Here is a 17,989-nt window from a genome sequence, read left to right as displayed (position 1 = left end):
CCGACTAGCAGCCATTTTGTTTGTGAATTTTCATGTCCAAAGCCATAACTCAGACATGCTTGAACAGATCTCTTTCAAAGTTGGTATTAGGACAGTGTTCTATGACATACATGTGTATATCCATTTTCGTCGTGATACGATCCAATATGGCTGCCTGGCAGCCATTTTGTTTGTGAATTTTCATGTCCAAAGCCATAACTCAGACATGCTTGAACAGATCTCATTCAAAGTTGGTATTAGGACAGTGTTCTATGACATACATGTGCATATCTATTTTCATTGTGATACGATCCAATATGGCTGCCTGGTAGCCATTTTGTTTGTGAATTTTCATGTCCAAAGCCATAACTCAGACATGCTTGAACAGATCTCTTTCAAAGTTGGTATTAGGACAGTGTTCTATGACATACATGTGTATATCCATTTTCGTCGTGATACGATCCAATATGGCTGCCTGGCAGCCATTTTGTTTGTGAATTTTCCATGTCCAAGCCATAACTCAGACATGCTTAAACAGATCTCATTCAAAGTTGGTATTAGGACAGTGTTCTATGACATACATGTGCATATCCATTTTCGTTGTGATACGATCCAATATGGCTGCCTGGCAGCCATTTTGTTTGCGAATTTTCATGTCCAAAGCCATAACTCAGACATGCTTGAACAGATCTCATTTAAAGTTGGTATTAGGACAGTGTTCTATGACATACATGTGAATATCCATTTTCGTCGTGATACGATCCAATATGGCTGCCTGGCAGCCATTTTGTTTGTGAATTTTCCATGTCTAAAGCCATAACTCAGACTCCATTTTCATCATGATATGATCCCCCATACCCAACCAATCCTTTATTGTTGGAGGCATATTCCATGTCCAACAAGCACACACAACATATCTAAGTCTGTTTGATTTAGGTTCACAAGTGTTGTTGCGTGATCACAGTAGTGATAATTCCTTAAAACCCAATTATAGCGGGGACTATGTCATTCTCAATGACTTGTTTTATGAATATGTTAACAATTCTCTCTACTCCATGTCAATTTAACTTTCAGACTAATGATCTGAAGTCTGTTCACATTGGTGTCAAGTTTAGTTGTCGATTTACATTGAATGAAATAGAAGAAAGATGGTATGCATTGCTGTATGATCCAGCGATATCAAAGTAGGTTATCATTATCACTCTGTCTGTACTCGGAAAAAAATAAAGTTTTTGTTTTGACAGAATAACACATACAAAACAATACAATACAATACACTATATTACAATACAAAACATAACAATACAATACATTACAATACAATACATACATCTTTATTGTCCGAAAATGGGCAATTCTTTGTGTGATAGTAGAGAATACCAGATTTAAACAATGCCTCCTGTAAGGGCAAATCCATAGATATTTAGGCCTACACACATTGTTGGAATGCAAACCTCTGAACAATAGCTATTATACAAATGTACATGATGTACCACTTAATTGGAAAATTAATGATACGAAACTGTATGAAGTTTGAAGCTTACATAGTTAACATATTGTCTAATTATAAAAACATCATTCATTATGCAAATTAACCAGTTAGCTTATAATTTACATCATCAAGCTTTAAATGGCGCACACATGGCTTTAGCATAAATGCATGTACTAAATTATCTGAAATTTCAAGTTTGCATTCTAAAGATATTGCCCAGTTGTGGAAATGATTACTTATGGAAATTACACATCGCAATTAAAAACTATACAAGCAACTACATCAAAACGTATGATTTTTTATGGTTGATGAATGTATCACGTTAAATGAAATTTGAAGTTTGCATTCTTAAGATATAGCCTAATTACCTAAAATCATTACCGGAGTTTTCCGAAAACAAGCCCATCCGTAAAGTTGCCCATGGGCTATCATTTGGCAGGTGGGCGTCTATTGGGTTTTTCAGATTCACTACGGCAAGAATTTTGCCTTGTTATATTGGTAACGTTAGTTTTTATTTAGTTCGAATGTTCCGTTGAAAAAAACCCCATAAACTTAGAATGTCAATAAAAAAATGGGCATTTTTTGCACGAGAAGAAAGTGATCGTGAAGGTAGGTAGGTACAGACACCTTTGTGCTGAGCCTGGTCGGTCAACAAGCCGGCAGATGACTCATGGAGATCCGCAGACGTCACTGTCAATGCGACACACTGCGCCTTTGGCAAATATCACATTACAGTGCTAAAAAAAGATACTTCGTTGACTATCTGTAACTCTAGAATCAGACTGTTCATTTTGTGTCATGCTGGTCAGTTGTTTTCCTATAAATCCATAGCTCAAAAGATTGATCATTTTCCGTGTTGTCCATTTAAAAGTTTACAGCCGTTCGCATTTCAGATTATTTACGAGATGGGTAGCCACACCGCAAATGTACTCGAGAAATGGAACACTGTAGCTTATTTGAGAGGTAGTGTGGACGTCCTATGTTTACAGATAGTAACCATGGTAACATAAGATATGGTGGGAAATGCCTTGCGCATACCATTTCTCTCTAGGGTTGGTTTTAGCACATTAATTTTAGTTACACCTTAATTGCATGTAAGGAGAAAATAAAACAGGTGGTGTATATTTTTGATCGTGTAATGTTTTATATATTACAAAGTAAATGATAATAAGCAACATAAATGCTTAGATTTGGAATGCATTTTTGTTATGTGTCTAACAAGCAATCCACACACCCGAAATGGAATGAGCCACTACAAGCCACTACACACATGCATTGGTGGGAGACTTCATTTCATGATAAATCATTTGATTGAAAGGTATTCTACTATAAATCATTTGAAGCTCCTTTATGAATAAAAGCAATAATACAATCAACACTGATAGAATGATAGCAAATAAAATGTTTCATTTGATATATTTGAATTATTATAAAATGGAATTATTATTCTTGTCTTCTTAATTGTTGTGTCCCTAAACTGGTATGTCCCTATTAGTAATGATATGAGCCACATGGCTGTTGAGTGTTGACTGCCAAATAATCGCCCTGAGCTTCGATTTAGTTCCTCTGTTGTGGTATCGAATTTGCCGATTTTCCGAATAGTGGCCCAGGGCTAGTTTTCGGAAAACTCCGGTAATTGTGCAAATTACCCATTAAGGTTGAGATGCAGGTTCGTTAGCTCATTTTTCCTCCATCACATTTCACAGTAAAGACAAGATAAATACACCATTTTTTTCATTAATTATGTCGAGTCTTTATATGAAGTTGTGGTTTCTGTGGTGATTTTTTACATTTTTAACCATATTATTGATCTGTACCCAAAAACTGTGTTTTTTGATGATTTTCACTTAAAGCTATTTAACTTTTACAAACAGTTGAATATAGTCCTCTTTTCGACTTTAAATGAAAGCTATGTTCATAAACAAAAAAACGTTCCTCCGGATTTTTTATTTTGTCTCTCATTGTCTTGTTATAATCATCCAAAGTTGTATTTTTGTGTTTTTTGCATAAATTACCGCTTTTCACACTTCTCACCGCAATATCTCTTGATTCCCTCAAAAACTAAACAATCCGGAGGAACCTTTTTTCAACACACTGTCTCCGAGTATTGTCTCCAAATTTGACACAGCTGGGACGTTCTGACGCAAAGTTAAATAGCTTTGAACTTCACACAGTATACAAAATAAAGAACGTAGAAAAATGCTAATTTACACAATTGGACTCCTTCCGCCCGACAAAAGCTTTCAAATTCGACAGACATTTCCTTGCCATTTGGTTGTGTACGTTGCTTTGCTACAGACATGAAGAAAATCGGGTATTTTAGGAGTCTCATGAAATGCTACAGATAGAAACGTGTTTGTTTCCCGCGATAAAGGTGTCATGTCATCTATTATTCATCTACTGGTGGAGACTTTGGTTTAATCTTTTAATACGGTACGCGTGCCATTCTCGACATTACATAGTATACTTTCTGGTTTGGATTTGAAGCCCTTGCTCTACGCAGTTGGTGTTCGTGTTTTGATTCGAATATGGGCTACGTTCCATATTCCTGCTCATGTATTAGGCATTGCTACGTTGTTGGTGTTTCGTTGAAGACACACAATAAGAAAAAGTTAACCGTTTCCCTGAAATCAAATTTCCACACCACGACACCGTACGACATCGGGAATGTTATACAAATTGTAAGGAGTGTTACAAAACTACGGTATAAATAATGGTACTTGACGAACTCACGTCAACAGTTTTTCTTCCACTGCGAGTGACGTTTTATGATACTCGGAGTCGTAGTAGACATTACCTCATTTATTTAAACTACTTGTACCTTCAAAATCTCCGTTTTATAACTTTAATAGCCTTGAGGATCGCTCGGTGCCAAATTCTTTGCCGTTTACGTTCAGACAGCGTCATCGTAGACGCAAATAAACAACGCTACGCACGTATACTACTACATAGCTGCAATAATTGTAGCGCCTTGTTGTGGTTTTGTGGGTTTTTTCGTCTGTTTTGGTGACTATTTAAGTTTTAGTGTTCAACCCGCACCTAACGCTACAATTCCTAGTGCAGGAATTCCAATCAGCTGATGCGACGCGGATCTGCATCGCACGTATCAATCCCTATTTTCGCCAAAATATCGACCTACCTACGGAAAATCTGACATTTCCTAACCGCAACACTTCTTAGGAAGGTCGTTGATCACGCGATACATTTGCCGAGATCTCGTAGCCGCGAAAGTTTTCAAAATTGTCAAGTCTCGCATGTTCAGCGGCCGTTTTTGATGGGGGAAAGGGCAGATCAGGGCGTCGATTGTGCTGCGGGGGATTCCTAAGAAGTGTTGCGGTTAGGAAATGTAAGATTTTCCGTAGGTAGGTCGATATTTTGGCGAAAATAGGGATTGATACGTGCGATGCAGATTCGCGTCGCATCAGCTGATTGGAATTCCTGCACTAGGAATTGTAGCGTTAGGTGCGGGTTAAACACAAAAACTTAAAAAGTCACCAAAACAGACGAAAAAACCCACAAAACCGCAACAAGACGCTACAATTATTGCTGCTAACTACTACAGTACATGTGACTCGGTGTCGACGTGCCTCGAAAGTTCACGAAGGATCGGGCCGTGATAAGCCGATCGTTAGAGTGTGGTTGCCACACTCAATTTATAGGACCTTAACCCTAATAATATAATATAGTATGTGAAGAGGACGTTGTCAAAATCCACCAACACGAAAGTTCAAAGCTAGTCTACAGCCACGTTCTGTGAATCTTACAGAAACAGAAATGTAATACCCGGAAATTGCCGATGCAATGTCACGCATCTGACGTGAACTCTCAAGTCTCGAAGATAGCGTGGTTCATTTTCGATGCGCCAACGTGTTGATTAAATCGTTTTATTTTTGTAAACATCAATTTTGGTTTCATTTTATGTCATTCTATTTCAGTAATAATGTATCATTTTTATGTACCGTTCGCACATGTGAGCTTGATTATAGGCAAAAGATCGGGCTAATAGAGTGCACACAGACTCTTTTGTTAGCTTGTATTGTTTGCATTTGGTATTTGGCATTTCACACCGTTGTTTATTTGCACCATTCACAGTGTCTTATCATGCTTTGTGCATGGAAGTATAACCCACAGGAAGAACAACTGAGTTAATCCCTTTAAAAATCCTTTGTTTAGAGTTAATCCCTTTATATCCATTGTGTGATATCCCTCTGACCTTAGGTTGAATGTCGCGCTGGCAGTGGGTGACGTTGGTTACCAGGGCGTGGCTTTTTCATGTGAGCGTTGCTAAGCCGTCTCTGTTACGGGCAAAGGTCACTGCATATGCGCAGAACGTTTCATTGAAAAGATAGCGTCTTCCTGAGGTAAACAGTGTTTGTTGTAACGCGATCGAGTAAGATTGACGGAAGTTACACCAATTTCTAGTTTGCACACTCGTCTTTGTGAATGTTTTTCAACTCTCGATTTCAATATGTGGAACAAATCAGAACAAAAACTGTCTTTGAAGAAAATGAACCGCAGATTACATGCTTTCCAACGGTATTTTTGTCTACATGTTCCGGTTTGTTCCGGAGTGTGCAGACGCGAGTTGAAAATTTTGATTTCTTGACATCACCACGTACGCTCGTGTCCCCTTTTTTGTCATTACAAATGCGCTGTGTGTTGCACAGGGAAGCATTTCCTTACTTTTTAGGTGGTTTTGGTGTCAGTAAGACTATTATTTGACTGCTGTAGTGGTTGCTAAACTTGTTGACTACAATGCGACTCTTCATTTCCCTTACTTTCTATCCACAGGCATTTGTTTCCCGAGTTATGTCTCAGAATATTTCTATCAGAATACAATAAAATGTCGATAATATCGTTAATGTTGACGTATTTAGCCAACTATATATGAAAGGGGTAACATTACACTTGTTTCTGTGATCGCACAGGTTCACTCGCCGCGAAAGAAGACACGAGGTTTGAAAGGCAGCCACCATTAGTACCGTACATAAACATGAACTTTCAACCGGCCGTTGTAGTGGGCAAACATTTTGATTTTACCTTCCGTCCCTTCCTAGTTCCCAAATGTAACAATCTTCCGATAAATCGCGTCGTTGTTACAATCGGAGCATGCCTACCAAAGATATCAACCGATTTCTGACGCCATGTAGCTAGGGAATTGGATCGGAGCAGAATGTTTTTCTAACTACCTATTTTGCATATTGTCCTAGCCCTTTATGTAACAGCAGCACATGTTACGGTCGATAGCGGCTCTCCATTTACCATGTAAGCATATCCAATCACTTTTTGGGAAGGTAGTTAGAAAAAAAATATCTCCTCCAATTCCCCTTATAATTTTATTCTGATAGAAATATTCTGAGACATAACTGGGGAAACAAATGCCTGTGTTTCTACCTCAGACTTATGTGTAACGAGTATCCACGACAACACCTGAACTACGTCATTAATATGCTAAGCTCGTTCCGGACACCCGGAAGTTGTTCACACATCGTTAGGAAAGCCAGCTTATCAAGCTTAAAGTAAGCGGTTAATGATTGCAGTGCAAACAGCGGCATTCAACATGTGCTGTTTGATCCCTCCCCAGTTGTTCTTCCTGTGGGTTATACTTCCATGCTTTGTGTAACTTGTAAGCCTAATTGACAAGTGGCCAACGGTTTTTACTAGACAAATTTGAAACAAATTTTGATGGTAAACCTGCTATATTGGCTACCAAACTTAGTTCAAGTCAGTTATTTCTACTGATGTTGCATCACTATATATTTACAAACAGTATATATGAAATATGAGAGCCATGTGAAACTTTTTCAGTGCAAAATGGGATGAAGATATGAGGGCAAAGTTAGTGCTCCTTACAGCAGTTTGAATTTCCCGCATATGCATACATTACCCATAATCCTCTTTATATAGTGGACATCTGCCTTTAAGTAAGTTATTTCTCTGTGACATAAAATTGTTCCGGGTTGATTCTGGCCATTGTGAAAATCAGTTATTTATGCAAATGTATTTAAATATTCAACTGGACTCCAAGACAAAAATCAAAAGTAGGTTCCAAAGAAAGTGAATGCCACATTTGCTCATTTTGGTGCCTTATTTCCGAGAAATGTGGGATTTCTCAAGGGTGTTGGTGGCCATTTCTAATTTAACCGATTTCTGCAAATTGATGTAAATATTCAAGAAGGCTCCCATTCTAAAATCAATCAGTAGGACCTAAGGAACATTCATGCCAAATTTGGTGCTTTTATCTGGCGTGTAACAGTAATCTTCAAAACTGGTGTTCAGCCACCTGACTAATACCGGTAATGTTGATGAGAGAGTAAAACTTCAAATTCCTGCTGAAGGGAATGCTGATTGTCATGTTCCTTAAAATTGCCTTTGCTTAGCTCAAAACTTGACAAGATCAGTCTGTTGCACCCCAATAATAGTGTTACAGCTACAGAGTATGTATAGTTTAGATGAGTTACATGTTGATAATTCCACACAGTGTAAATGGTAGTTTAGATGAATTACATGTTAACAATTCTACACAGTGTAAATGGTAGTTTAGATGAGTTACATGTTAACAATTCTACACGGTGTAATTGGTAGTTTAAATGAGTTTCATGTTAACAGTTCTACACAGTGTGAATATGGTAGTTTAGATGAGTTACATGTTAATAATTCTACACGGTGTAATTGGTAGTTTAGATGAGTTACATGTTAACAATTCTACACAGTGTAAATGGTAGTTTAGATGAGTTACATGTTAACAATTCTACACGGTGTAAATGGTAGTTTAGATGAGTTACATGTTAACAGTTCTACACAGTGTAAATGGTAGTTTAGATGAGTTACATGTTAACAATTCTACACGGTGTAAATGGTAGTTTAGATGAGTTACATGTTAACAATTCTACACGGTGTAAATGGTAGTTTAGATGAGTTACATGTTAACAATTCTACACAGTGTGAATGGTAGTTTAGATGAGTTACATGTTAACAATTCTACACAGTGTAAATGGTAGTTTAGATGAGTTACATGTTAACAGTTCTACACAGTGTGAATGGTAGTTTAGATGGGTTACATGTTAACAATTCTACACAGTGTAAATGTTAGTTTAGATGGGTTACATGTTAACAATTCTACACAGTGTGAATGGTAGTTTAGATGAGTTACATGTTAACAATTCTACACGGTGTAAATAGTAGTTTAGATGAGTTACATGTTAACAATTCTACACAGTGTGAATATGGTAGTTTAGATGAGTTACATGTTAACAATTCTACACAGTGTGAATATGGTAGTTTAGATGAGTTACATGTTAACAATTCTACACGGTGTAAATGATAGTTTAGATGAGTTACATGTTAACAATTCTACACAGTGTGAATATGGTAGTTTAGATGAGTTACATGTTAACAATTCTACACGGTGTAATTGGTAGTTTAAATGAGTTTCATGTTAACAATTCTACACGGTGTAATTGGTAGTTTAGATGAGTTACATGTTAACAATTCTACACAGTGTAAATGTTAGTTTAGATGAGTTACATGTTAACAATTCTACACAGTGTAAATGGTAGTTTAGATAAGTTACATGTTAGCAGTTCTACACAGTGTAAATGGTAGTTTAGATGGGTTACATGTTAACAATTCTACACAGTGTAAATGGTAGTTTAGATGAGTTACATGTTAACAATTCTACACGGTGTAAATGGTAGTTTTAATATAGATGAGTTACATGTTAACAATTCTACACAGTGTGAATATGGTAGTTTAGATGAGTTACATGTTAATAATTCTACACGGTGTAAATGATAGTTTAGATGAGTTACATATTAACAATTCTACACAGTGTAAATGGTAGCTTAGATGGGTTACATGTTAACAATCCTACACAGTGTGAATATGGTAGTTTAGATGAGTTACATGTTAACAATTCTACACAGTGTAAATGGTAGTTTAGATGGGTTACATGTTAACAATTCTACACAGTGTGAATATGGTAGTTTAGATGAGTTACATGTTAACAATTCTACACAGTGTAAATGGTAGTTTAGATGAGTTACATGTTAACAATTCTACACAGTGTGAATATGGTAGTTTAGATGAGTTACATGTTAACAATTCTACACAGTGTGAATGGTAGTTTAGATGAGTTACATGTTAACAGTTCTACACGGTGTAAATGGTAGTTTAGATGAGTTACATGTTAACAATTCTACACAGTGTGAATATGGTAGTTTAGATGAGTTACATGTTAACAATTCTACACAGTGTGAATATGGTAGTTTAAATGAGTTACATGTTTATATATGATTTATTTTGACAGAATAGCTCAGCAGGCTATGAAGAACCTCCACCCAGATGTCAAACAATCAATATTGAGTAAAGCTTTATTAAGTAAAGAAGAAGAAACATTAATAGGAACAGTGACTTCAGTAAGTGAAATGTTGGTATGGAGATCTGAGCAATGTTGACATGCACTACATCACCCTACGAGTAGCTCCTAGTAGCTCCAATGTACTACATGAAAGAGGAGATGAGGTGTTCAAGTTCATGAATAACTGACAATAGATAATCAGTTCACTTTTCATTGTTAGCTCCGCTGTCAACGAAAGCTGAAAGCGTAGCTTTAGGTATATGTGGGTATTGAGGTGTAGAGTATTGAGGTGAATCATTGGTGTCCGTCAACTTTTTAGCACAATTGAACTGAGATTCAGTAGTGCTATAGGGATCGCCCGGCGTCTGTGTGTGTGTGTGTGTGTGTGTGTGTGTGCGTGTGTGCGTGTGTGCGTGTGTGTGTGTGTGTGTGTGTGTGTGTGTGTGTGTGTGTGTGTGTGTGTGTGTGTGTGTGTGTGTGTGTGTGTAAACAACTTAAAGTAAAAAACCGCTGAACCGATTGCTATGATATTTGGTGGGTCCATTACCTTGGGTGTCTAGTTGGGAAATTGTTCAAATCAAAATGATCGCATCTCAGATGTGTGATTTGGGTAAAAAAAATGTGATTTTTGGTCAAAAAACTTAAATTCAGAAACTACTTGGCAGATTGGTGCTAAATTTGGTGGGAACATTCTTAAGGGGGTGTAAAGTAAGATTTGTTCATGACATGATGATTCCATCAGTAATATGCAAATTAGGGCTAAAAATGTGTCTTTTTGCTTAAAAATCTATAATTCCAAACTACTGAGCAGATTGGGCTGAAATTTAATGGGAATGCATCTAGGGATGTATAGACGAAGAAATATTAAGCATACAATGATTCCATGAGTGATATGAAAATTAGGTGTATAAATGTTCATTTTTGGTCAAAAACTTTTATCTCAAAAGGGACTTGGTCACTGAGTCTGAAACTTGGTGAGATGTTTCTGAAAGTGTTATTCTGCAGATTTTCTTCAAAACATTTTGACAAAATTGGCCCTAGCAACCATGACCACGCCCTTAGCAACAACCAAATGGCAGTATATTTTGGTCAAATAACATCATCTGCTAGGCAAATGAGTAAACATTCATGTGTATGCAAATACCCTAGCAACCATGACCACGCCCATAGCAACGGCCAAACGGTCTTGTTTTTCACAAAGATAACAACAGGGATTAATACAATTGAATAAACATTCAAAAAACGTATGTAAATTTGCCTAGCAACAAGACCACGCCCATAGCAACAGCCAAATAATTACATATATTGCAAACATAACAACGGGGATTAATAGACAATATTGAATAAACTTTCAAAAAATGTATGTAAATATGCCTAGCAACAAGACCACGCCCATAGCAACAGCCAAGTGATCACGTATATTGCAAAGATAATATCAGGAATTCATACACAGGTGAACAAAAACATACAAAAATGTGTGCAAATATATCTAACAACATGACCATGCCCATAGCAACAGCCAAATGATAGCATATATCATAAAGATAGCAACATGGTTGGCTAGGCAACTGGATAGTCATTCACCAAATGAACACTTATTGTTAGCATGGACTACCATATGGATAAACATTTTTAAAAACTACAGTTGTGCTGGAACGCCATTGGTGGTATTTTTATATTTTCATCATCTTCTCTGAAAGTGACAGTCAGAATTCTTCGATATTTGGTGTGCATGTTCCCTGAGGGGAGGCTATTCAGATTTGTTCATGCCAAGTTGATTTGTGCCATTTTCAATTTTTTTTGAATTTTTTCAAAAAATGATATTTTCATCATCTCCTCAAATACTACATGTCAGATTGCTTTGATATCTGTTGTGTTGATGCGCAGGGGCTAGCTTACTCCGATTTGTTAATTTCAAGTCAGCACATCTTCTTTTCTATTTTTATGATTTTTTTTTTGTAATTTAACAAAAAAATTAATATGTTAATGAGCATTGTGACCGACGCCATATTGGAAATCAGTCCACGAGACTTTAAGTAAACTGCCACTTTTCAAAAGACACTATTGACGTCAAACAAGCAATGTAATATGTGCTATAGTCATAATTGTGCGCCCAAATGACAAGTGTTTGTTCGAAACAGGGTTGTAAACTTCAAATCCAAATTTTGCACCCCTTCTACATAATCAGCCAGTCCGCAATACCCTCATTTGCATACAATCTATCCTCCAGATTAGCGACCCTTAGGATCGTTGGATCGTAGGATCGTTGTGTAACAGTCCGGACCGTTCAAAATTTTCGATAGAAAACGACTGATTTGACCCGGAAGTTGAAGCTGGCCTCGTTTGACCTGGCTATTTTCCACAGCCAGCAGCAACGCGGTGTTCTTGGTACTTACTAAAATCACACTTCAGACCCACTATGAAAGTTTGATGTTTTCAAATAACATGTAACTTGTGATTAATTCTATATTGTCATGCAATTTGGAGTGACAGTGAACTAGAATGACGACAACTCGCGTAAGCAAGGCATGGCATGCCTCAGCCATAAAGGAGTGCGGGTGAAGTTATGAGCAGTACGTACAGTGAATCGACCAAACTTTGTTTATTGGCCGACAGTTTACATGTAAACACAGATAACTAGTGTTAGTTATCTGTGATGTAAACGACATGAACATGTCTTGCCATTTCCAAAATGCAAATATTTGGCAAGTAAAAATAATTAAAATAATTACAACTTTAATTTGGCTTCAGACTTTGCATTATGTTTTGCTTATCTTTCCCCGTTTTACATATAAATCCGAAAAGGTTCTCTCTAGTCATGTCAGTGATCATACCGGGGCTGCTTTGAGTACGAGCGAGGTGAAGCATGTTGAGGTATTTTGTTGAGAATTATAAATATTGCGAAATGTCAAGTACAAGGTTTAAATACAATGGAATGATGCAAAAAAATTGGCCGAGTCTGCTGACAGGTGCCGGTCACAAGACACTCCGTAAATTTAAAAATTAGACGATGTTATGGCTACTACAAGTTGAATGTTGTTGACAATTAAGCTTATGGACAGTGTTTTTGGTAAATTTGTTAGAAAATTGAAATTCGAATGGCCTCAAAATTTTTTTAGATCCCTAGTTTATTTCATTCATTATTGAAATTTTCCAGGGTTAAAGCTGTAAGACACTGGAATTATTTATACTATAGCCAACCTCAAAAATCCTCTGTGTGTGTGTGTGTGTGTGTGTGTGTGTGTGTGTGTGTGTGTGTGTGTGTGTGTGTGTGTGTGTGTGTGTGTGTGTGTTCGCGCGTGCGCATTTCCCAGTCATCATTTTTCTGAGATTTTGTGTAATTTTCATAACAGTAAATTTTTTTATAAAATGGTGACTATGGTATAAAAGTACAATATTTTACCAACTTTCTGTGTAAAATGTGTTTCATAGTGAGACATCATATGAAACCACTAACCACTTTATTACATTGCTACCAAAATAAAAACTGAAAAGAACAGCGGAGCTATTCTGACCGATAGGTTGCTTGTTTCCCGTAAAGATGTCATCTTTGAGCATAGATTTTTGATCGCCAACACACAATAGGTAGTGATTCTCACCTTCCGTGTTTCCAATGATGACATCTATCGGAGTTGGTCGTAGTTTGTCATAATTTTCGATATGGCCGCCTAGCAACCATTTTGTTTGCGAATTTTTCCTGTCTAAAGCCATAACTCAGACATGCTTTAACAGATCTCATTCAAAGTTGGTATTAGGACAGTGTTCTATGACATACATGTGCATATCCATTTGTTGTCATGACACAATCCAATATGGTCGCCTAGCAGCCATTTTGTTTGTGAATTTTCCATGTCCAAAGCCATAACTCAGACATGCTTGAACAGATCTCATTCAAAGTTGGTATTAGGACAGTGTTCTATGACATACATGTGCATATCCATTTTCGTCGTGATACGATCCCCCATACCCAACCAATCCTTTATTGTTGGAGGCATATTCTATGTCCAACAGGCAGACACAACATATCTAAGTCTGTTTGATTTAGGTTCACAAGTGTTGTTGCGTGATCAGAGTAGTGATAATTCCTTAAAACCCAATCATAGCGGGGACTATGTCATACTCAATGATTTGTTCCATCATACATCATGAGACATCACATTGACCTCACACTTCGCTTCGCGCTTCCTTCAACGTCCTTATGCATGAAACTAGTTAGAAGGCTTTCGCTAGCGATACCGTGGCCAGTCTTTTGTACCGCGTAATCATCAAATGTTTTCCAAATAATTATGAATTTATTTCTTTTTTTTACACTTTGGGTATTTTACGTGCTATACTACTTCTGGGCAACTGATATTTAATTTTCCGACCTTAGAATTGTTTTCAATGATCGTCAGGTTTTAGTACTTTCCTAAGCCCGTCCCACAACTAAACTGTTGTGGTTATACTTATAAGTTATAGCTGGGCGTTGTGACCGGTAGCTAGGTATAGGTACGTCAACGACACAACTACTTGACAGAAAACACTTGTTGCGCACATTAAAAAGTTGTTGAAATTGTGATTTTACTAAGGAGCGCAGCAACCCATAAATGTACATCGATCAAACTGAGAAACATTTTGATTTCATTTTATGTCATTCTGTTTCAGTAACAATGTATCATTTTCACGTACCGTTCGCACATGTGAGCTTGATTTTAGGCAAAATATCGAGCTAATAGATTGCACACACTCTTTTGTTTGCTTGTATTGTTTGCATTCGGTATTTGGCATTTCGCACGTTGTTTATTTGCACCATTCACAGTGTCTTATCCTGTTTTGTGTAACTTGTAAGCCTAATTGACAGCTGGGCCAACGGTTTTTACTAGATAAATTTGAAACAAATTTTGCGTCAGTTTGAGGGTAAACCTGCTATATTGACTACCAAACTTAGTTAACGTCAGTTATTTCTACTCATGTTGCATCACTATATATTTACAAACAGTATACATGAAATATGAGAGACGATGTGAAACTTTTTCAGTGCAAAATGGGATGAAGATATGAGGGCAAAGTCAGTGCTCCTTACAGAGTTTGAATTTCCCGCATATGCATGCATTACCCATAATACTCTTTATATAGTGGACATCTGCCTTTAATTCGTGAACTTAATGATGTTGGTAGAAAAGCTATTACATGTGACAGTCAGCTGGAATGAAAACAAACTACGTTTGCACTTATCGTCATTTTTAGACTAATTTTCCTGAAAATTCACAAAATTTGGTATTTTTGTCACATTTTAAAGCTGTCTGTCTCTACGTTTTTCAAAATCCATGAACGAAGAATTGTAGTACGTGTGAATACGAATTGAATGATATACAGGGGGCTTAGGCACATAGTAAAATGTGTGCGTGCGTGCGTGTGTGCGTGTGTGCGTGCGTGCGTGCGTGCGTGTGTGTTTAAAGTCAAAACCATTAAACCGTGATTGCACCTGCAAGGAGCTCCATAGACTGTTAAATTAAAATATCAGACGATGTTATGTCTACTACAAGTTGAATGTTGTTGACAAATAAGCTTATGGACAGTGTTTTTGGTTAATTTGTTAGCAAATTGAGATTCGAATTGCCTCAAAATTATTTTAGATCCCTAGTTTATTTCATTCATCATTAAAATTTTCCAGGGTTAAAGCTGTAAGACACTGGAATTATTTATAGCCAACCTCAAAAATCCTTTTTTGTTATTTTGTGTGCATTTCCCCAGTCTTTATTTTTCTGAGATTTTGTGTAATTTTCATAACAGTAGATTTTTTGTAAAATGGTGACTATAGTATCAAGTTCAATATTTTACCAACTTTCTGTGTAAAATGTGTTTTATAGTGAGACATCATATGAAACCACTAACCACTTTATTACATCGCTAAAACAAAACTGCATAGTGAAGAGCTGAAGAACTGAACCACTTCTACATGTTACTAAAATAAATAATTAAATTAAAAACAACAGCAGAGCTATTCTGACCGATAGGTCACTTGTTTGTTTTACAGCTGGCTATTATAGCATGTACCTGTGGCTCAGTGGTCATTCACTTCACATTGAGTTTGCCATTTTAAAGTAAGCATGGTCCTACCTACCAAACCTAATATAACCAATGCAGTCATGTTCAAAAAATAGAGAGATATAGAATTGTTAATTTCACTTTTAAACAAATATCAGCTTGTTCTTTATCGCTAATTGTTCATGTTTTTTAAACAATTTTTCAATGGAGGTGCAATAAATGATTATTATGTATTATTTGCATGATTTTATCAGGAGAACTTAAATTCATACTGACAAAGTGGCATTGACATCCTTAACAATAATTTCAAGTTACAGTATCCAATTTGAATTTTAGTAACACTTGGGTGATTGTCATCACTGTGCTCAAGGAATTATCATTTTAAATGTCATTGATCGAAAATCATTACCTCTATGAAAGATTTTTCTTCTCTGTGAACTTGTCAAAATAATCCAGAGAATATGTAAACATTTCTAGACCTCACAGTACTCCTTTGAGATTTACTGTAAGAAGTGATACTGTAAACATTTCTAGACCTCACAGTACTCCTTTGGGATTTACTGTAAAAAGTGATACTGTAAACATTTCTAGACCTCACAGTACTCCTTTGAGATTTACTGTAAAAAGTGATACTGTAAACATTTCTAGACCTCACAGTACTCCTTTGAGATTTACTGTAAGAAGTGATACTGTAAACATATCTAGACCTCACAGTACTCCTTTGAGATTTACAGTAGAAAGTGATACTGTAAACATTTCTAGACCTCACAGTACTCCTTTGGGATTTACTGTAAAAAGTGATACTGTAAACATTTCTAGACCTCACAGTACTCCTTTGAGATTTACTGTAAAAAGTGATACTGTAAACATTTCTAGACCTCACAGTACTCCTTTGAGATTTACTGTAAAAAGTAATACTGTAAACATTTCTAGACCTCACAGTACTCCTTTGGGATTTACTGTAAGAAGTGATACTGTAAACATTTCTAGACCTCACAGTACTCCTTTGGGATTTACTGTAGAAAGTGATACTGTAAACATTTCTAGACCTCACAGTACTCCTTTGGGATTTACTGTAAAAAGTAATACTGTAAACATTTCTAGACCTCACAGTACTCCTTTGGGATTTACTGTAAGAAGTGATACTGTAAACATTTCTAGACCTCACAGTACTCCTTTGGGATTTACTGTAGAAAGTGATACTGTAAACATTTCTAGACCTCACAGTACTCCTTTGGGATTTACTGTAAAAAGTAATACTGTAAACATTTCTAGACCTCACAGTACTCCTTTGGGATTTACTGTAAGAAGTGATACTGTAAACATTTCTAGACCTCACAGTACTCCTTTGAGATTTACTGTAAAAAGTAATACTGTAAACATTTCTAGACCTCACAGTACTCCTTTGGGATTTACTGTAGAAAGTGATACTGTAAACATTTCTAGACCTCACAGTACTCCTTTGAGATTTACTGTAAAAAGTAATACTGTAAACATTTCTAGACCTCACAGTACTCCTTTGGGATTTACTGTAAGAAGTGATACTGTAAACATTTCTAGACCTCACAGTACTCCTTTGGGATTTACTGTAGAAAGTGATACTGTAAACATTTCTAGACCTCACAGTACTCCTTTGGGATTTACTGTAAAAAGTGATACTGTAAACATTTCTAGACCTCACAGTACTCCTTTGAGATTTACTGTAAAAAGTAATACTGTAAACATTTCTAGACCTCACAGTACTCCTTTGAGATTTACTGTAAGAAGTGATACTGTAAACATTTCTAGACCTCACAGTACTCCTTTGGGATTTACTGTAAAAAGTGATACTGTAAACATTTCTAGACCTCACAGTACTCCTTTGAGATTTACTGTAAAAAGTGATACTGTAAACATTTCTAGACCTCACAGTACTCCTTTGAGATTTACTGTAAGAAGTGATACTGTAAACATATCTAGACCTCACAGTACTCCTTTGAGATTTACAGTAGAAAGTAATACTGTAAACATTTCTAGACCTCACAGTACTCCTTTGAGATTTACTGTAAAAAGTAATACTGTAAACATTTCTAGACCTCACAGTACTCCTTTGAGATTTACTGTAAGAAGTGATACTGTAAACATTTCTAGAC

General features: G+C 36.5%; 1 protein-coding gene across 2 annotated transcripts in view; it reads left to right on the top strand.

Annotated features, from left to right (window-relative positions):
- Window positions 1–17,989, top strand: part of LOC144450437 (microspherule protein 1-like) — a 97,178-nt gene that overhangs the window by 30,036 nt on the left and 49,153 nt on the right. The window contains exons 6-7 of one of the 2 annotated variants that reach the window (XM_078141037.1): window positions 1,054–1,163; window positions 9,780–9,888. The exons of the other annotated variant lie outside the window; for it this stretch is intronic. Of the exons in view, the coding sequence (XP_077997163.1) occupies window positions 1,054–1,163; window positions 9,780–9,888 (219 nt within the window). The remainder of the gene's footprint in view (window positions 1–1,053; window positions 1,164–9,779; window positions 9,889–17,989) is intronic. 2 annotated transcript variants of the gene reach the window in all.

The sequence above is a fragment of the Glandiceps talaboti genome, chromosome 20 (assembly GCF_964340395.1).
Source record: "Glandiceps talaboti chromosome 20, keGlaTala1.1, whole genome shotgun sequence".
Classification (NCBI taxonomy): Eukaryota; Metazoa; Hemichordata; class Enteropneusta; family Spengelidae; genus Glandiceps; species Glandiceps talaboti.
This window is presented reverse-complemented; position numbering and strand designations above follow the sequence as displayed.